The following is a 20,738-nucleotide window of genomic DNA, read 5'->3' on the forward strand; positions in this document are numbered from 1 at the left end:
CTTGGGAGGGATGGTCGGGAGAGGGTGGTAGAGATGGGGCCTGAGATGTACAGAGGACTTGCTTCCAGCATCCCAGACTGGGAGAAGAGACTTAACAGGGTAGAAGGTGAAATCCTAACCAAGGCTGTCCTTCTAAGTACCAAGCTTGCAGTAGAAAGAAGAACTTGGCCCTGTCCTGAGGAATTGTGGAGTTTCTTAGTTCAAAGCCTGCTCAGCTTGTTCCAGACCACACAAGATAAAAACATGGGTGGTAGTCTGCTGACTCCACCCACATCCCAGCAGCCCCTGCTGCCAAAATAGAAGTCTAGAGGGAAATTCCCTGCAGGGCACTAGCGGCTTCCCTCCACCCTAGAAAGTAACAGCACTCTCTGGCTTAGCCAAGGCTGCAGCCTAAAGGAGAAAGTCCTGGCCCCCTTGAACTTCACGGAAATCTTGGCTCTAACTGCAGAGCCTCAGTCTCTTCTCCCAAGAATCTGACTCCTCCATATACATTCCTTGTCTCTTCCAGACAGAGAACAGCAAGCCAGGCACAGAAGTCTCCAGCCTGATGCAGCTCAGCCAAAGGGGCCTCAGTGTGGTAGTGGGCTCCAGTGTAGCAGGACCTTTACATTGGGGGCAGGGCAACCAAGTTGTGGGCAAAGATCAGGGAGGGGTTGGTAGACAATGTGGCGAGTGGGCATGTTCCTGGGTAGAAAGATCCTTTCCATATCCATGTCATCTCCAGGCCAGAAGACTACAGTGGCCATAGTTCCCAATGCCTGGCCTGGCAGACTCCAGATCTCATCACACAAAGGGCTCTGCTGGGAGTAGTGCTGGTGGAAGGCAGTTCCCACATTCCTGCACTTGCTTCTGCATGAACTCTGTCCCTCACCTCCCTGACCAGCAGTTTTATCAGAGGCTGAGAGCCACCAAGGAAGTTGTAAGGGAATATTTTGTCATTGACATATTCACTCTGGGCTTGCAGCAGCATCAGCTACTGCTAGTTGGAGCATCCCTTCTCTTCCTAGGTGGGAAGAGGCTGCTGGGGATCCTGCTGGAAGTCAGGGCTTTCCCTCCAGACTCCTACCCTAACACCTGGGGTCGCGGGGATATGGACAAGGTCATTCCCTAAATTTCCTGCCTGTGACATGAAGGCAAGGGTGGACTTAACACTAAGCACCCAAGTCTATGGGCTGCTCTCACCGTGGACAATTACCTAACGCCCACCAATTCTCCAGAGCAGTTATCTACATCCGTTAATTTCTTTTACAGCAGCCTCATTTAGAATATGGCCTTGGTAGTCCTGTCCCAGCCCCTTGGGCATCACCCCCCAAAAAAGTCCCCTCGATGGGAGGCATTTTTGGATATAGGACCATCCCAGAGGGAAACAGGAGTGGAAAGCAGCTGAGAGGTTTCCTCCTGGCAGCCTAAGAGCCCTTGGTAGAGTCCAACATCTCCCTTCATCAAGAACAGTTTTCTTATACCCATCATGTTCAGGGCAGTGTCTGGAAGGGACAGGAGATGGGAAACAAGGGCAAGCTGTGCTAAAACAAAATCCAAGACATTGGGGATACACCCCACACCATGGCTCAACCTTCCCAGTATCTTCTCTCCTTCTATATGGATGCTCTGGATGCCCCCCACTGTCTCCCCATGCTCTTCCTGTGTAAGCTCCAACTTGCCTCATATTGTCTTTGCCACTACACAGGCACACATAGGTGTACACACACATAGGTGTACTCTCTCTCTCTCTCTCTCTCTCCATGCCCAAAGGAGAGGCACCAAGTAGAGTCAGCAGCAGAAAGGAAAGAAAGACCCTGAAGTCTACACAGGGCACAGATGTGGGTACTAGTGTGAGATACCAGCACTTTGGATGGCAAAGAGGGAGAAGTTTAAAAATTGGCTCCAGGCTTTCCTCAGAGGCAACTTGATGAAGTTTACTCCCACCAAACTGGGCCCTTTCATAGGCCATACTGGCCTTCAGTATCCTTCTACTATGTTCAGCATAAGCCCTGAAGATCATGTTCCAGCACTCAATTGCAGGCCCAGGAGGAAACCCTGGTTCCAAGGTCAAAGCCAACATAGCCTCCACCAGGCAGGCCTCCTTCTGATCCCAGACTCCTCCAAACACCAGGCTGTGGAGGGAAACACTGCCTGGCCTGCCAAATCTCTGGGCTGGGGAAGAGCTGCCTGGCTGTAGCGACTCTCAGGGCTTCCTCGTGTCTTCAGGGGTCTCTGAATGTGGAAGATGAGGGGAAAGGAGTATGTGGAAGCACTTGGAACATGGAATCCAGCCCTGGGCATGGTTACTCTCACCCTACCCCAAACATTCACACTGGCCTGATGTCAGAGCAGCCTAGGAAAATATTGACAACACCTGTACCTTGCACCTCCATCAACACCTTTCAGGTGAAAGTCTCCAGTGTCTGCCCAGTATAAACACATACCATAGCAGCTCAGTCTTCATGCTTGCTTTCTCCCTGATCTCACTGAGCTGGTGATAAGAAACAGACACAGGTGCTCCCTTCTAGATGCTGCCTCCCCCACCCACCCCAGTCCTCCAGCCCCTCAGGGGGGCGGTGGCAGTTTCAAGTCCAGCAGAGTGTAGGCAAAGATGTTCCAGAAGACAGCGAACAGCACAAAGATGGTGTACATGGCCACAAAAATCCACCACAGTGACTGGTCTTGCAGCCTTTGCTCATAGTTCCTCAGGACCACCACGCCCAGAGTGATGCCCACAGCCACGCCACCCAAGTGTGCCACAAAGCTAGGGTGAGGGCATGGGGGATAAGCCGATGGGTGGAAGCGGAGCCACACAGCCCGTCCAAACTCCATACTCACTGAAAGGAGAGGAAGTGTAGAGAAATCACAGGAAGGCTTGAGACAGGGGCTGGGGAGGGGACCACACTCTGGCCATTCTACCCCCACCCTCCTAAATTAATTCACTTTCATGAGGCCAAGTGCCACACATGCACTGGAAGAATGGCAATCAAAGGGACAAACTGTTCTAGAACTGGCTTTAAACCAGTAAATGATGACTTATATGAGATGATTTCTACAGATACAGGGGAGATGGGTGCTGTAAATCAATTCTGGTATAAGGAGGGGGATGCTTCACAGAGTAATTAGAACAACTCTACCCCCCTTACTCAAGACGTAAGATTTGAGTTTATCAAGAGAAAACCTTGAGAGGGCACTTTTTTTTTTTTGGTGGTGGAGGAGGGTTGGTCTTGGGATTTGAACTCAGGGCTGGGCTCTGTTCCTGAGCTTTTTTTTTGCTAAAGGCTAGTACTCTACCACTTTGAGCCACAGTACCACTTCCAATTTTAGGGTAGTCCATTGGAGATAAGAGTCTTGCCACCTTTCCTGCCTAGGCTGGCTTTTTACTGTGATCCTCAGACTTCAGCCTCCTGAGTTGCTAGGATTACAGGCAATAGGCATGACCCACAAGTGCCTGGTGAGAAGGGCATTTTTTTTCTGTTGGTTGTGGGGCTTGAACTCTGGGCCTGGGCACTGTCCCTGAGCTCTTCAGCAAAAGGCGAGCGCTCTACCACTTAAGCCACAGAGCCACTTCTGGTTTTCTGGTGGCTATGGGAGATCAGAGTCCCATGGACTTTCCTGCCTGGGCTGGCTTTGAACTGTGATCCTCATCTCAGACCCCTAAGTAGCCAGGATTACAGCCATGAGCTACCGATACCCAGCTTGTTTTTTGCTTTTGTCAGTTGTGGGTCTTAAGACTCTGAGGAGAAGGGCCTTCTTGATAGAGGGCACAGCTCTGCCCAAAGGCCTTTTGTACCTCTATGGCCAAATTGAATCATGGGGACTCAAGTTTCCTCATCTGTCCATTGATATAAAGTCTCAGCCTCAATGTGGCAGACTGCACTAGTCAAACATAATTCACAACTGTCCAGCACATGGCATCTATAAATTGTTTCCATGTATTATCTCAGAAACCCTGAGATCAGTGCTTCTGTCCTTGGGAGAGAGGGGTGAAGGGCTACAAGGGTCAAAGCAAAATAGAAACCAACTGACTCTAGCCTCAGCCCAACAAAATTGTGGAATTTCTCTTTTATTCAACTCTAAGATACTGTCAACTTTTTTGTGTGTGTTTTTGTACCAATACAGGGGGAGTTTGAACTCAGGGCCTGATCTCTCAATCTCACTCAGCTTACCTGCTTGGCTGGAGCTCTACTACTTGAGCCATGGTTCTAGCATGCATTTTTGCTAGTTAATTAGAGATATAGTCTTACAAGCTTTTCTGCCCAGGCTTTCTTTGAACCATGATCCTCAGATCTAGCTTCCTGAGTAGCTAGGATTATAAGCATGAGTTGCCAGTACCCAGGAAATTATTTTTTTCTTTTCTTTCCTCTTTTTTTTTGGTAACTAGGGTTTGAATTCAGAACCTACTGAGCTACACCTTAAAGCTTTCTGTGAACTTTTTTTTTTTTTTTTTGGTCAGTCGTGGGGCTTGAACTCTGGGCCTGGGTGCTGTCCCTCAGTTCTTCAGCTCAAGGTGAGCGCTCTACCACTTGAGCTACAGCTCCACTTCCGGTTTTCTGGTGGTTTATTGGAGATAGGAGTCTCACGGTCTTTCCTGCCCGGGCTGGCTTTGAACCTCGATCCTCAGATCTCAGCCTCCTGAGTAGCTAGGATTACAGGCGTGAGCCACCAGCGCCCAGCTTTCTGTGAATTTTTTAGGGTCAGTCAACAAAATAAGGATGAAGGTGGTTCCTTGAGAGAATGAGTATTCATTCCCCATTCCCTAGGGAGCACTGACAGTAGCTATACTTACCCCATTTCACATACAAGGAAACCAAAGCAAAATTGCTAGATTGCAATAAAGCCCTTTGAGGGAATGCTGTAACCCTTAATTCACCAGAACTTCTCCACACTAACCTCACAAGGAGCCCAGAATTCCCAGGGACCTTATTTTCCTTGGGGCAGAGAGGTATCTTCCACTTCCACTTTAACTGCAGGATGGCCAATAGTCAGTGAAAAAGGAGTAGTTCTCCAACCCCAGTTCAGACTTCTCAGTAGGTCCAGGGTCAATAAAGGAAGTATAAAAGATAATGGTTCCCAACACCAAACCAGAATTTTAGTCTTCATGATACTTAAGAGTTAGCTTTTATAAATAATGAGACACATACTTCTCCTTCCTTCCAGGAAATCAGAAAAAAACCAGAGTCTGAGCTGGGCATTGGTGGCTCACACCTGTAATCCTACTCAGGAGGCTGTGATCTGAGGATCATGGTTCAAAGCCAGGCCAGACAATAAAGTCTGTGAGACTCTTACCTCCAATTAACCACCAGAAAACCAGAAGTGGCACTGCAGCTCAGAGTAGAGTGCTAGCCTAGAGCAAAAGAAGCTCAGGGACAGCGCTACGCCCTGAGTTCAAGGCCCATGACTGACAAAAAAGTAAAAAAATAAAAAGAAGAGTCTGAACAGACAGACATGGAAGTGCTACTCACTCCCACCTCCTTCTCTGTCCCCTCCTTTCCCCTGCTGTCCTGGCTCAAGAGTCCCTAGGTTTTAAGGCTGGGAAAGCTTCGCTGTTACTAGAGAAACATCTAGAAAACATATCCAGAGTGCTCCACAGTGGATCAGGGACAGAGCTGGTTAGTTTCCCTGAAAGCTATGGGCTGAGAGACAAGGAATATTCAGGAAAAAGTTGATCCCTCACAGAACTGGACCTCCATCTGCCAGACTTCGTCTTATTCACAAAGCAAGTGGCTTACCCAGGCTGGTTCTAAATTCTGTCTTCATTTCCTTTTAACTGAATGACCTTCAACAAAGAACTTAACGCTTTGACCCTGCAATTCCCTTCTTGCAAATTGAGATAATGATACCCTATTTCACAGGCATGTTTTGAAGACTAAAGAAGAGGATGTGTTCTCTTTTCTCTTTTCTTTTCCTACCTCGGATGCTCTGTCAGACTTATCTCTTACCTTTCCAAAATGAGCCCTGTGGCCTCTTGTCTCATCTCTACTCCTCACACCTCCAGTCCTTTTTTTTTTTGGAGGGGGGTTGGGGGGGAGTCAGTCGTGGGGCTTGAACTCTGGGCCTGGGCACTGTCCCTTAGCTCTTCAGCTCAAGGACAGAGCTCTACACTTGAGCCACAGTGCCACTTCCGGTTTTCTGGTGGTTAGCTGGAGATAAGAGTTTCACAGACTTTCCTGCCCGGGCTGGCTTTGAGCCATGATCCTCAGATCTCAGCCTCCTGAGTAGCTAGGATTACAGGCATGAGCCACCAGTGCCCAGCTATAATTTATTTTTAAGATAGGATCTTGCTAGCTAACTTTATCCAGGCTGAACTCAAATACATACTCCACCCTTGTCTCTCCAATAGCTGGGATTACAAGCACATACCACTATGTTGTTTATCTCTCATTACAGCTAAACACAGTCCCAAGCTCCACTTGTCAGTTTTACTAGTCCTCTTGCTGGCCATGCCCACTCACGTACCTTTACTCCTGCTGCACCTTTACCCAACATGCCCTCTTGTACCTCATCTGCCTATTCAACATCTGGCTGTCTTTCACATTCAAACAATCTCTGTAACTAGAACCTCTCCATCCAACCTCCCCTTCATACCCTGTTTGTAGGATTCACGGATTAGAGTTTATAAATCTGCTAAACTCTATTTTTATTTTTTATTTTTTGCCCTAACCAGGATTTGACCTGAGAAACTCACGCTTGCTGGACTGGCACTCTACCACTTGAGCAACATCTCCAAGTTGGCATTTTGCTGGTTAATTGGAGATAAAATCTCCAGGGCTTTCCTGCTCAGCTAGCTTTGAACTATGATTCTCAGATCCCAGCCTCCTGAGTAGCTAGGATTATAGGTATGAGCCATAAGTACCTGGCAAAAATGTGTGCATGCAGGTATACACATGTACCATACAATATGTACATATTCTGAAGAGATTCCTGAGTTCCGTGAGAGAATCTCAAAAGTATCACCTCTATGACCCAAAAAGTCATGAAGTTGTTTTCCTTGATATTGATGCTGGTGAATGCATAGTTTATGTCCATAACAAGATTAAGAAAGGGCTGGGAAAGTGGCTCTGTGGTAGAGTGCTTGACTTGCATGCATGAAGCCCTGGGTTCGATAAGCAGAAAAGGCTGGAAGTGGCACAGTGGCTCAAGTTGTAGAATGCTAGCCTTGAGGTGAGGAGCTCAGGGGCAGCTCCCAGGCCCAGAGTTCAGGTCCCATGACTAACCAAAAAAAAAAAAAAAAAAAGCTCCAAGAAATGAGCTGAGAAGGTGACTCAGTAGTAGAGTGCTTGCCTTGCGTGCATGAGGCCCTGGGTTCAATTCCTCAGCACCACATAAGCAGAAAAAGCCAAAAGTGGCATTGTGGCTCAAGCTGAAGAGCTGAGGAACAGCGCCCAGGCCTAGAGTTCAAGCCCCAGAACAAAAAATGAATAAATAAATAAACAAACAAATAAATAAAAGATTAAGGCTTAGCAACAGTGTGCAGGGATGGCTTTACTCAGAGCATCCCTCCTTGTCACCTATCACTAACATGCCTCTCGGCCTTTTCTTGACCACAAGCCCCTGAAAGACAAGTGCAGTGGCATCTCTGTAACCCTAGGACCTGGAGGCAGGATTTTCCCCAGCCTGCTGTCTTATACTTACTACAGATCAAGGCCACAGCCATCTGAAGCAGCTTGAACTGGCACTTCATACCTGACCAGTTCTAGAGAAAAAAGAAGAGAAGACTGTTAGTTCCAGATCAGGCTGATCCTCTGCATGTGTGTCCTTCTTACCAACACCTGACATTTAAAGAAATCACCTCCATGAAGTCCTGAATGAGAGTGTTGGGGCTTAGTAAGTGGAACATGACTCAAAGCATGACTGAGATCTGAGGCCATGTTAAGTGTAGCCCAGTCACGAGCTTGAGCTGCACTAACAGCGTCAGACAGTCTAGATCTAGGGAGATGAGAGAATGTCTGTCTTCCTCTCTGAACTACCTGAAAGTTGAATTAAAGGTTGTATCCTTCAGGTAACAGGGCACGTAGAACAGCACACTAAGCAAAGTCAAATCAGAACCATTAGGGTGATTAAAAACAAAACAAAACAAACCCCTCAAAATCCAGCTGCTCAAACACCTGTAATTAATCCTAGCTACTCAGGAAGCTGAGATCTGATAGAAAACTCTGAACTTCCAAGGCAGATAAATAAAAGTACGATTATTTGCCTAACATAAGGATTCTAAACTTCACAAGAGAGTCCATCCCAGGACTTGTTGAGGAGAACCCTTGTGGTATATTCCATGCTGGGTGCCTGTAATCCTTACTATTCAGGAAGTTGAAATCTAATGTTCAAACACCAAAATGCCAGACATAGCGCTTTGGCTCAAGTGGGAGAGCACTAGACTTGAGGATAAAAGCTCAGGGACAGTACCCAAGCCTTGAGTTCAAGCCCCAGGACCTATACAATAAATAAATAATCCATTATTCCACTTATAAAGACGCAGGAACACACTCAGAGCCTGGGACCTTCTTGGAACATATCAGCTTCAAGGAAACAAACTACTAGGCACAGCCCAGGGACAACTATTTCTTCCCACCCACCCAATCTGCCCTTGCTGGCTGCCCCTGGCACTGCTCCAGAGCACAGCTCACTCTCCTTTGAGGTTGCAGCAACACACACAGAACTTCACAGAGGCTAGGGTGACTTCAATCCTGTTACAGAGGTATCAATGGAGCAAGCAAGGCATGGGAAGTTTCCAAACAGGGAGGAATCCTTCTTGCCTACTTCCTCTTCTTCCCTCATTTTACAATGACCGACAAGCCCGTCTTGACAAAAGGTGAAGTGGGTAATGGGCAGTCCAATCTTTGCTTGCTGACGTGTTGGGTGTTAGAAAGCAGATGGCTGGATAATGCTGTCCTGGCTGGTGTCTGTCCACAGGGGAACCTCGCCAAGAGGCAGGGAAGAAAATGGAGCCTATGCCTCCCTTGGATCCAGCAACCAGACAGAAGGGTGCTAGAGGAACCTGGGCAATCCCTGATGAGCCACCACTTCCCAAAAGGGATACTAGATGCCAAGTGGCCTGCAAGATGCCCCTGTGGTCCCTGTGAGGGCCTGGGGAGAAGGCTAGGAAGGGCTCTTGTGACTGGAAAGTACTTCCTGATATTGTTATTCAAGCTGAGCCTTCTTGTACTTCCAGGGTCTTCCCCCCCTCAACCCCTTATTTGAGATGGTATCTCTCTTGTGTTGTTAAAGCTTTCTTGCCTCAGCCTCCAGTGTAGCTGGGACAAGGAAGGGGGAGGGAGGGAAGGGAAGGGAAAAGGAGGCAAGAAAGACAGTAGAATGGTACCTGAGCTTCAGTAACTCAAGCCTGTAAGCTGAGCTACACTGGAAGCTTAGAGGGACTGGGAAGGTGGCTCAGTGGTAGAGTGCTGGCCTTGCATGCATGAGGCCCTGGGTTTGATCTCTCAGCACCACATAAGCAGAAAAATCTGGAAGTGGCACTGTGGCTCAAGTGGTAGAACACTAGACTTTTTTGGGGGGGGGTCCAGTCCTGGGGCCTGAACTCTGGGCCTGGGCACTGTCCCTCAGCTATTCAGCTCAAGGCTAGTGCTCTACCACTTAAGCCACTTCCGGCTTTTTTCTTTTTTCTTATGTGGTACTGAGGAATCGAACCCAGGGCCTCAGACATGCAAGGCAAGTGCTCTACCACTGAGCCACTTTCCCAGCCCTAGAGCGCTAGCCTTGAGTTGAGGGACAGCACCCAGGCCCAGAGTTCAGACCCAATGACCGGGAAAAAAAAAAGAGAGAGAGAAAGAAAAAAGGAGGCTGAGAAGCCGGGAGCTGGTGGCTCACGCCTGTAATCCTAGCTACTCAGGAGGCTGAGATCTGAGGATCGTGGTTCAAAGCCAGCCCGGGCAGGAGAGACCATGAGACTCCTATCTCCAATAAACCACCAGAAAACTGGAAGTGGCGCTGTAGCTCAAGTGGTAGAGCGCTCGCCTCAAGCTGAAGAGCTGAGGGACAGCACCCAGGCCCAGAGTTCAAGCCCCACGACCAACAAAAAAACAAAAAAGAAAAAAGGAGGCGGAGATAAGAGGATGGAGGTTCAAACCCAGTCTGGACAGTAAAGTCCATGACTCTTATCTCCCAGTAAACATTCAAAAAGCCAGGAAAGTGGGGCTGTGGCTCAAGTGGTAGGGCCCACCAGCCTTCGGTGAAAATACTTAGGGACAGCGCCCAATCCCTGAGTTCAAACCCGAAGACTGGCACAAAAAAAGGGAAAAAAAAGTAGAATGGTGTTTGTTAGGGGTTGGAGGAGGAGGTATGGGGAGTTGGCATTAATAGGTATAGAATTTCAGCCTGGGAGGATGAAGTTTTAGAGAGTCATTTGACTAGTAAGTATGCCCTGGATGTGATCCCAGCATTACAGAAATAAAACTGTCCCTTAGCTTTTTTTTTTTTGGGGGGGGTCCAGTTGTGGGGCCTGAACTCTGGGCCTGGGCGCTGTCCCTCAGCTCTTCAGTTCAAGGCTAGGGCTCTACCACTTGAGCCACAGCGCCACTTCCGGCTTTTTTTTTTTTTTTTTTTTGCTGAGGAATCGAACCCAGGGCCTCAGGCATGCGGGGCAAGCGCTCTACCACTGAGCCACCTTCCCAGCCCTTAGCTTTTTTTGATCAAGGCTGTCACTCTATCACTTGAGCCACAGCTCCATTTTCTGTTTTTCAGTGATTAAATGGAAATAAGAGTCTCATGGATTGTCCTGCCTGGGCTGATTTTGAACCAGAATCCTCAATTCTCAGTTTCCTTAATAGCTAGATTACAGGTGTGAAACACTGGTAATTTTTTTTTTTTTTGGTGTGGTCTTGGGACTTGAACTCAGGGCCTGGGTGTTGTCCCTAAGCTTTTCCACTCAAGGCTGGTGCTTTACCACTTGAACCACAGCCCCACTTTTAGCTTTTTGAGTGTTTATTGGGGATAAGCATCTCATGGACTTTCCTGCCTTGGCTGGCTTTGAATTGCAGTCCTCAGATCTCAGCTACCTACATACCTAAGATTATAGGTGTTAGACACTGATGCCCAGGCAAGGTAATTTTTTTTTTATTGTGAAAATACTGTACAGAGGAGTTACAATTACATGGGCAAGATAATGAGTACATTTCTTTTCAAGCATTGTAGCCTCCTCCTTTGTTTCCCCTTTGGTATTTACTTTTGAACTAAGGGCCTAGTGCTTGCTAATTAGGCATGCTACCTACCACTTAAGCCACTCCCCATTTTTAGTTTTAACTGTTTTTCAGGTCGGGAGGGTCTTATTATTTTATTATTATTATTTTTTTTTTTGTCGGTCATGGGGCTTGAACTCTGGGCCTGGGCCCTGTCCCTCAGTTCTTCAGCTCAAGGCCAGTGCTCTACCACTTGAGCCACAGTACCACTTTCGGTTTTCTAGTGGTTTATTGGAGATAAGAGTCTCATGGACTTTCCTGCCTGGGCTGACTTTGAACCGCAATCCTCAGGTCTCAGCCTCCTGAGTGGCTAGGATTACAGGCGTGAGCCACGGGCACCCAGCAGGTCTTATGTTTTTGCTTGTGCTGGTCTCGGACATTAATCCTTCTACCTATATAGCCTTCCAAGTTGCTGGGATGACAGGTGCACACTTCCACTTCAGGCCTGTTCACTGGGAGAGGTCTTGCCAGGACCCTACCAATCTCGACCTGCAGAGTAGCTAGATTACAGGAGTAAGCCATTATACCCAGCTTAAGATGGTAAATCTTAGGTTATATACACTTATACAATTACAAACATAAGTGATATTAACATCTTTTTTTTTTTTTTTTGGTTAGTCATGAAGCGTGAACTCTGGGCATTGGCATTGTCCCAAGCTTTTGTGCTCAAGGCTAACAATCTACCATTTTGAGTCACAACACCACTTCAGTTGGTGATAAGAATCTCATGGACTTGGGCTGGGAAGGTGGCTCAGTGGTAGAGCGCTTGCCTTGCATGCATGAGGCCCTGGGTTCGATTCCTCAGCACCAGGTAAGCAAAAAGAAAAAAGCCGGAAGTAGCACTGTGGCTCAAGTGGTAGAGCGCTAGCCTTGAGCTGAAGAGCTGAGGGACAGCGCCCAGGCCCAGAGCTCAGGTCCCATGACTGGACCAGAAAAAAAAGAGAATCTTATGGACTTTCCTGCCCCAGCTGGCTTTGAACCATAATCCTCAGATCTCAGCCTCCTGAGGAGCTAGGATTACAGGTGTGCGCCACCAGCACCCAGTTCTAATACCAATTCTAATATCCCTTTTCCTTATAAACTCTGCAAATACCTCAAGTGAAAGCAGTATCACCTTCTATGCCCTGAGCACTGTATCCTAAGTCACTGTAAAGCAAGGTAAGTAAGAATGAGACAGCTGCTACCCCCTAGCTTGGGGTCCTCTTGCCTCTGTGCAGAGATTTTAAGATTGATTTGGAAACAATCTTAAGAAACCCCATTCATACTTTTGGCTTGGCATAGCCGTCAGTGGGATGGCTCAGCACTCCTTTTTTTTTCTAGTGTCCTCATGTAAGTATTTGAGATAATAGTACCTATGTCAGTCACCTATCTTATCAGGCATTCTGAGGGTGAAATGAATATTTATAATATGTATGAAGTATCAGATCCTGGAACATCAGTCATATAAGGGTTTAATAGTACTATCTAGACCAGGAGCAAAGATGATGGGTTCACTCTATAGAATGCCTTAAAAAAAAAATTTTGGATGGGGCTGGAAAGGTGGCTCAGTGGTAGAGCGCTTGCCTTGCATGCCTGAGGCCCTGGGTTCCATTCCCCAGCACCACATAAGCAATAAGAAAAAAGCCGGAAGTGGCGCTATAGCTCAAGTGGTAGAGCGCTAGCCTTGAGCTGAAGAGCTGAGGGACAGTGCCCAGGCCCAGAGTTCAGGCCCCATGACCGGACCCAAAAAAAATTAAAAAAAAAAAATGGAATCCAACGTCAGGACTGAGTGGTGGTACATGCTGGTAAATAGCAGCACTCAGGAGGCAGGGGCGGGAGGACCAAGAGTTTGAGGCTAGCCTGGGCTACTTCCAGTCAGTCTGGTCATGAAAACATGTCTCAAAAAAAAAAAAAAAAAAGGAATCTAAAAGACAAAGCCAAGGAGCTCCCGTTTTATCAAAGCTCCTTGGACAGTTTCATGAGTTTACAAACAAGCTGGCCCTCTGCCAGAAGCACCGAAGTTCACCAGGCAGATCCAGTCCAACACCCTCTACCCTCACTTCAGGGAAGAAGAAACAGAGGATCCAGCAGAGCTAGTTCAAGGTCAGAGTGGACCTGACTCTGTCCATCACCCTTCAGAGACCCATGCTGTCTACTAAGCTGCCCCCAGAGCTGACTGCATATAATAACTGACAGTCTCCCAGCAGATGAGGGGTTAAACTAGAAAGTCACTCCTTCCCACCAGCTGCCTTATTTCCCCTGAACCACCATTCCCTCCAATAATATGAACCACCAAGAGAGAAGAAAAAGAAGAAATCACACTCAGCCAGCACTACTGCTGCTATAAATGTGGAAGCCTGCAGGCCTCAGGGGAATGCAGACATTTTCCAAGTCCTTCAATTTTACTCTTTCCCAGATCCTTGAAGGGTGAGATAGTAACTCAGCCACAGCAAACAAGCTGGTAACCAGTCACCTGGCATCTTGCTAACTAGAACAGTTAGGAACTCAATAGTACAGTGTTTGCCTAGCATATCTGTGAGGCTACTAGAAGGAAGGAAAGAGGAAGATATAGAGAGACAGAGAGAAAGAGAAAGAAAGTGATAAAGGGAGAGGAAGGAGATAAAAGACATACACAGAGAGGTAAGAGGCAGGAAATAGGGAATTTTTTCATTCTAATATATCATGCTATACCCCTGGTAGAAACCATTTCTTTCCAAGAAACTCAAGAAAACTGAACACAGGAAATATGAAAGCATGACATAGGTAAATCAGGAAGTGATTATCCTACAAAAAGATTTTCATCTAATTATATAAGCCTTGTAAGAGATCTTTGGTGTCTTTTAAACAACTATCATTCCTTGTGCCTTGACAATATGATACAATTTGCAAAAATTCAAATCTCAAATATTTTAAGAAACCATCTAACAGACAAAGGAAAGTATAAGTAAATATTCTGCATATTTTAAAATGGAACTCTGGTCTATGGACTCCAGTAGGAAGCAACTAATAAATTATTCAATTAAGTGGATCTTTATATTTCCAGTGTTTAAAATAAGAAATCTTGATTGCAGGTCTTTTTTGCAGCCCAGATTTTTGGTCAACCTTAATTTTTTTTTTCTTGTTTGTGCGGTACTGAGGAATTGAACCCAGGGCTTCATGCATGCTAGACAAGCACTCTACCACTAAGCTACATTCCCAGCCTTCAACCTTAATTCTTTGATATAAACTATCAGCTTTTGGAACTTTTTTTAAAGAAAAAAAATAAGACATGTTTTTGCTAGGTGTTGGTGGCTCATGCTGTAATCCTAGCTACTCAAGAATGTGAGATCTGAGAATCAGAGTTCAAAGCCAGCCCAGGCAGGAAAAAGACATAAAACTCCCCAGCCTTCCCCAGTATTGAGCCTTTGAACTCAGGACCTTGTGCTTGCTAGGCAAGTTCTCAACAACCTGAATCATGTTCTCAATCCTTTTGCTTTTCAGCTTAATTTTCAGATAGTTTATCAAGTTATTCTTGTCAGGGCTGGCCTTGAACCATGATCTTCCTCTAGAATACCGGATGATTACAGATATGCACCACCATGCCTAACAATCTATCTTTCTTTTTTTGACTATACTGGGGTCACACACAAGCCTTTTTGCTTTTGTTATTTTTCAAGTAGGGTGTTTATGCACAGGCTGGACTGGCCCACAATCCTACTTACACCTCCGGTTTGGCTGGATGACAAATGTGGTTGTCCACTACATTGAACTTTTATTGATTGAGAAGGGGTCTTGGAAACGTTTTGCTCAGGCCTGGAAGTTTAATCTTCCCAATCTCTGCCTTCCAAAATGAGCAGGATTATAAGTGAGAGCCACCCTACCTGGTTTTCTGTTTGTTTGTATTTTCTTTTTTGCCTGTGCCAGTTATGGAGCTTGAACTCAGGGCCTAGGTGCTGTACCCGAGCTTTTTCATTCAAGGCTCTTGCTCTACTTCTTAAGCCACAGCTTCATTTATGGCTTTTTGTTGGTTTACTGAAGATAAAAGTCTTTCAGTTTTATCTGCCTCTGTTGGCTTTAAACTGAGATCCTCAGATATCAGCCTCCTGAGTAGCTAGGATTATAAGCATGAGCCACTGGCAGCTGGCCATTTGTCTTTTTTTTTTTTTTTTTGTGGGGGCTTGAACTCTGGGCCTGGGCGCTGTCCCTCAGCTCTTCAGCTCAAGGCGAGCGCTCTACCACTTGAGCTACAGCGCCACTTCCAGTTTTCTGGTGGTTTATTGGAGATAGGAGTCTCACCGTCTCTCCTGCCTGGGCGGGCTTTGAACCACGATCCTCAGATCTCAGCCTCCTGAGTAGCTAGGATTACAGGCGTGAGCCACCAGCGCCCGGCTGCCATTTGTCTTTTTGAGGAAAAATCTTGACAGGGTCAAGCTTGGCATTAAATTCTCCTTCTAAGCTTCCTGAGTACTAGAATTACAGGGGTACCCTACCATACCCAGTAAGACATATTTTCATTTAGGGTAGCAAAATGTCTCATTTAAACAGTTCTGAGAACAGAAATACTAACCACTTTTTTTTTTAAATCATGTATCTGGAGCCAAAACAACAGATTTTTTTTCAGTATAGACATCAGGCAGAATTTATAGCTAAAGGAATTCTATATAAAAACACAGCCAGGGGGCTGAAAGGTTGCTCAGTGGTAGAGTGCTTGCCTTGCATGCATGAGGCCCTGGGTTCGATTCCTCAACACTACATAAGCAGAAAAACTGGAAGTGGCGCTGTGGCTCAAATGGTAGAACACTAGCCTTGAGCTGAAGAGCTGAGGGACAGTGCCCAGGCCCAGAATTCAAGCCCCACGACTGACCCAAAAAAACAAAAACACACACATAAACGTGTGTGTGTGTGTGTGTACGTGTGTACACAAGGGGGATCTCACAGTTGTATGGTGATTTGCCATAGAGGAAGCATTTCAAGTCTACTATCCCACATCTTAACAACTGCCTTGTGAAGATGAATTACAGATGGGAGCAGCTGGGCCCCACAATTGTGTGTGACCCACTCAAATATTAAGATGGTGACTAGGTTCTCAAATCCAGTTCCTCTGAATATTTAATTCATAGTTTTTCTGCCTTCTGCTCTGATAAGGTGTTATGTACAAACATAACACTCTAAATCTAACGAACTAAGCAACTCAAGAGCAAAGATGGGAGCGAGGGAATGAGAGGGAAAGAAGGAACAGCTGACACTAAACAAAAGGGAGTACATATCACCCGATGTGGAAGAAATAGTTGTATTGTCAAAGTTCATAGAGTTCACAAACATTATAGACCATGATGATAATTTGCCTCATGAAGGTTAAATGTGTTTTTGATGTTAAGTATCACTATCTCACAATACAGTAAAATTTATATAACCACTTAATCTCAATAAGAAATATTTTAAAATATAAATAATAAATCTTCATTCTAGAGTTAAAGACAATTTTAGGCTGATCCATATGAAATTGCTGACATTCAAATGTTTCTGGGAGCTTAGTGACAATGGCTCATGCCTATAATCCTAGCTACCCAGGAGGTTGAGCTCTGAGGACTGAGGTTCAAGGCCAGTCAGAATAGAAAAACTATATGAAGCCGGGCGCTGGTGGCTCACGCCTGTAATCCTAGCTACTCAGGAGGCTGAGATCTGAGGATCGTGGTTCAAAGCCAGCCCGGGCAGGAGAGACCGACCACCAGAAAACCGGAAGTGGCGCTGTAGCTCAAGTGGTAGAGCGCTCGCCTTGAGCTGAAGAGCTGAGGGACAGCGCCCAGGCCCAGAGTTCAAGTCCCACAACTGACAAAAAAAAAAAAAAAAAGAAAATCTATATGAAATTCTTTTCTCCAATTAACCACCAAAAAGCTGCAAGTAGAGCTGTGGCTCAAGTGGTAGAGTACCAGCCTCGATTAAAAAAAAAAAAAGGTAGTGGGACTAGGAAGGTAGCTCAGTGGCAGAGCGCTTGCCTTGCATGCCTGAGGCCCTGGGCTCGATTCCTCAGCACCACATAAGCAAAAAGAAAAAGCCAGAAGTGGTGCTGTGGCTCAAGTGGTAGAGCGCTAGCCTTGAGCTGAAGAGCTGAGGGACAGCGCCCAGGCCCAGAGTTCAGGCCCCACAATGGACCCCTCCCCCAAATAAAGGTAGTGACAATACCCAGACCCTGAATTCAAGCCTGGGTACCTGACACATATTAGGCTACAGAAATGTCTATTTCATATGGTTAGTTCAATACATCTCTGAATTGCCCAGCATTGAGGTAATTTGGGTAAAGTTGGCCCCTTGACAAAGGGACAGTGACTTTCCTAATCAGAAAGCACCACACATATTTCTAGAGAAGGTTATACACCCGGAAGCCTGCCTACCTCTCAGGAGGCAGGGAAAGCTGCTTGCTTCTGGGAAGGCACTGAGACAGGGAAGGGCTCAGAAGGACTGCTCGTGATCACCACAGCCACAGGTCATGGGCTACTTGTCAGACCAAAGCATGGACTGGAGCAACACTGTTTCCACACCTCCCCTCTGTCCTGATGCTCAGCTTAGGTAGACTATCTGCCCACTGAGAATTTCTGGGACATCAGGGCTATTTCCTATGAGATTAGGGGGGTGGGACTAGGGCATCTTTCTGAACTTCTCTTTCTCCCTTCCCATATTCTTGATCTGTGGCATGTGTTCCCCCCACTCCATTCGCATCCACATCTTGGAGGAATGGGAGGGAGGAGGTCAGTCCTTCCTTTCCTACAGAGAGGAATTGGGGCAGGGGGAGGGGGAATGGAGGAGGAGAAATTCAGAGGAAAAGCTGTGTCTGGGGAAAGATTTGGCACTGATACAGAATGACCCATTTAAAAGGGCCATGTGAGGTAACGTGGGCTCACGGGCTTTCAGCAGACTGAACTTGTGTGTGTGTGTGTGTGTGTAATATACATGGATGAACACACATTCCACCTTCACATTCACACATGCAAACTGTACCCATAGTCACTTGAAAGTTGCCAAAAAATTCAGGCCAGGAGCAAGTGTAATTACTCAGTGTCTGCCTACTCCATTTACAAAGGGGACACTTGGGAAAAGAAAAGGGGTGTGTGGGGTATGTGTCCAGTGAGAACTGGACTGCTCAAGAAAATACCAGTACTCAGGAGGCTGCTGCAAGAGGACTGTAAGCGAGACTCTGGTCTCCAAACACTGCTATAATCAAACAGTGCCACAAAAGCCACGTGGGGATAGACAGGATAAGGAGGGGTGGGGAGGAGGAGCCTGCCTACTTGTCCTCCCTTCCCTTCCCTCCCCTCCCTCCGTCCTCTTCTCTTCATCTCTCCCAACCTCCTTCCTCTTAAGTTAATGGGCACCATTGAGCACAAGAGCAGCCCTAGCCAGGGAGAATGTCAGGCCTATAGGCTCCTAGGCCAGGAGGAACATGAGGTAGGGCAACCACACCCCACCAGACTCAGATTTCCTCCATACTCAGACTTCCAGCAAAACAGGTGGCGCCTCATCATCCCCCATCAGACTCATTCTTTTAAATTTTCTTTCTTTCCCTCTTTCTTTCTTTCTTTCTCTCTTTCTTTTCCTTCCTCCCTTCCTTCTTTCCTTCCTTTTTTTGCCCTGAAAGGTTCTACATTTGTGCTTCTATGAGGAGTGGGAAATTAACCTTATATGGTTATGTTCATTTTCTCTCACTACTGCCTATCATTCATTTTCACAGATTTAGAAACTGAGGCACAAAACAGTCAGTAACTGGTCTAAGGTCACCCTTTAGGAAGTGGGCTCTATAGACCCCTACCCCTACACTGCCCATCATTGTGTCCCACCATTGTGAGGGGCTGGTGCATGGGAACCACACTGGAATGGCTGTCAGAACTTGTCGACTGAAGTCCTGATTATATATAACCTCAATGTGAGTTTGGGTGATCACTTAACTCCTCAAAGCCTCCTTTTTTCTACTTGAGAATTTGAGAGAGGTAATCTTTAAGGACTTCTTATTTAACCATCTATGGCAAACAAGGAATTTCAATGACACGCATACCAGTGGCCAATTTTTTTTTTGTCAGTACTCGTATTTGAACCCAGGGCATCATGCTTATTCAGTTAACTTGTGCTCAGCTTCTAATGACTAAATGTTAACATGTTTTAAAATCACCAAGTAGGAAATAGGTAGAAGAATGAAAGAGATATATTCATAGGCTATGCCATGATTAGAGAACATGTGGACAGGTACAGGAGCGTCCCAGTTAGAATAGGCCTGCAGAGGGGGAGGAGTACATGTAAACCTTGTAAACAAGCAGGTCTGCCTAGGCTGGGCCAGCTCTAGTAGTGTAATGGTCAGGTCCAGCGAAGACAGAGAAGAGGCAAAGAAGAGAGCTGTAGGAACAGGAATGACTCACCATGACAATGTTGGCCAGATGGGCAGAGACGAGCGCATACACCCCTCCAGAAGAGCCCACAACAGGGGCAGTCATGTCAGCCACAGACACAGCCAGAGACCCTAGTATAGAAAAATGGAGAGTTGTCAAGAATATGGGGCTCAGCTATACCTGAGTGGGAAGACTCCACAGCAAAAGCCTCCATCTCTTCCTCCTTTGATACCAACGTTGCCTTGGATTTCCCAAAGAATTAGTTTATGGTAGAAATTAGCACCTGATTCAACTTTCACACTTTACACAAGGGAATGCAAGATTTAAAGAAGGAAAAAGTGAGCCAAGAGTGGGTGGCACACCTGTATTCTTAGCACTCATGTAGAAGGATTATGAGTTTGAGGCCAATTTGGGCTACAGTCAAGCCCAGTCTCAAAAGAAAAGGAAGAAGGAAGAAGGAAGGAGGAGGAGGAGGAAGAGAAGGAGGAGAAGGAGAAGGAAAAGGAAGAGAAGGAAGAGGAAGAGGAGGAGGAGGAGGAAGAGGAGGAGAAGGAAGAGGAGGAAGAAGAGGAAAAAATGTGTGATTTGCTCAAAGTGGATCCTGAGTTATAACCTAGATCACCTGCCTCTCTACCTGACATTGCGCTGGTACAGGGTTCTGAAGTAGAAACAACAAAAACAAGTGGCAGTAGTTACCCAGAAAGAACTGGCTACACACAGGCAGTGCATGGAAGACACTGGGCAAGCATTTTACATCCATTCCTCCCTTCCACCCTCAAGCAGAGAAAAGAGAAGGATCTGAGCCAAGTATCCTGGAAGTGCTAGAAGTAGGACTTGAGTCCACTCTGCCTGATACAAAACTCATGTTCGTTCTTTCTTTTTTCTTTTTGGATAGAACCCAGGGCCTCACAAATGCTAGGCAAGTGCTCTACTGCTGAGCTACATCCCCAATCCAAAATGTGTGTTACTGATCAAAGCTCTCAAAAGTAGGCACTCCCTCTGCAGGCACTTCTACCACTGTCCCTTTTACGCAGCTGTATCTAGAAAGCACCATCACTCCCAATCACCCTGCAGTTGAAAAAGCACAAAAGACCAACAGGATCCCAAGTGGGGACTTTTCTGGAGGAAAAAAATGTCCTTGAAAAGTCCTTAGGAAGATACAGATGATGTCATACTCTCTGGGGGGAAAGGGAGGCCTATGGCTTTTGGTCTAGGGGATGACAAAATTTTG

The 20,738-nt window shown here is 46.4% G+C and overlaps 1 protein-coding gene across 1 annotated transcript in view; it reads right to left on the reverse strand.

Moving 5' to 3' along the window:
- Positions 1 to 282: 282 nt before the first annotated feature.
- Positions 283 to 20,738, reverse strand: part of Rhbdl3 (rhomboid, veinlet-like 3 (Drosophila)) — a 55,581-nt gene continuing 35,125 nt past the window's right edge. Inside the window, exons 8-10 of the mRNA XM_013016285.1 lie at positions 19,538 to 19,638; positions 7,618 to 7,678; positions 283 to 2,819 (exon numbers count right to left, since the gene is read on the reverse strand). Coding sequence (XP_012871739.1) covers positions 2,548 to 2,819; positions 7,618 to 7,678; positions 19,538 to 19,638 — 434 coding nt within the window. The 3' untranslated portion in view covers positions 283 to 2,547. The remainder of the gene's footprint in view (positions 2,820 to 7,617; positions 7,679 to 19,537; positions 19,639 to 20,738) is intronic.

This window comes from Dipodomys ordii, unplaced genomic scaffold, assembly GCF_000151885.1.
Source record: "Dipodomys ordii isolate 6190 unplaced genomic scaffold, Dord_2.0 Scaffold31, whole genome shotgun sequence".
Lineage (NCBI taxonomy): Eukaryota > Metazoa > Chordata > Mammalia > Rodentia > Heteromyidae > Dipodomys > Dipodomys ordii.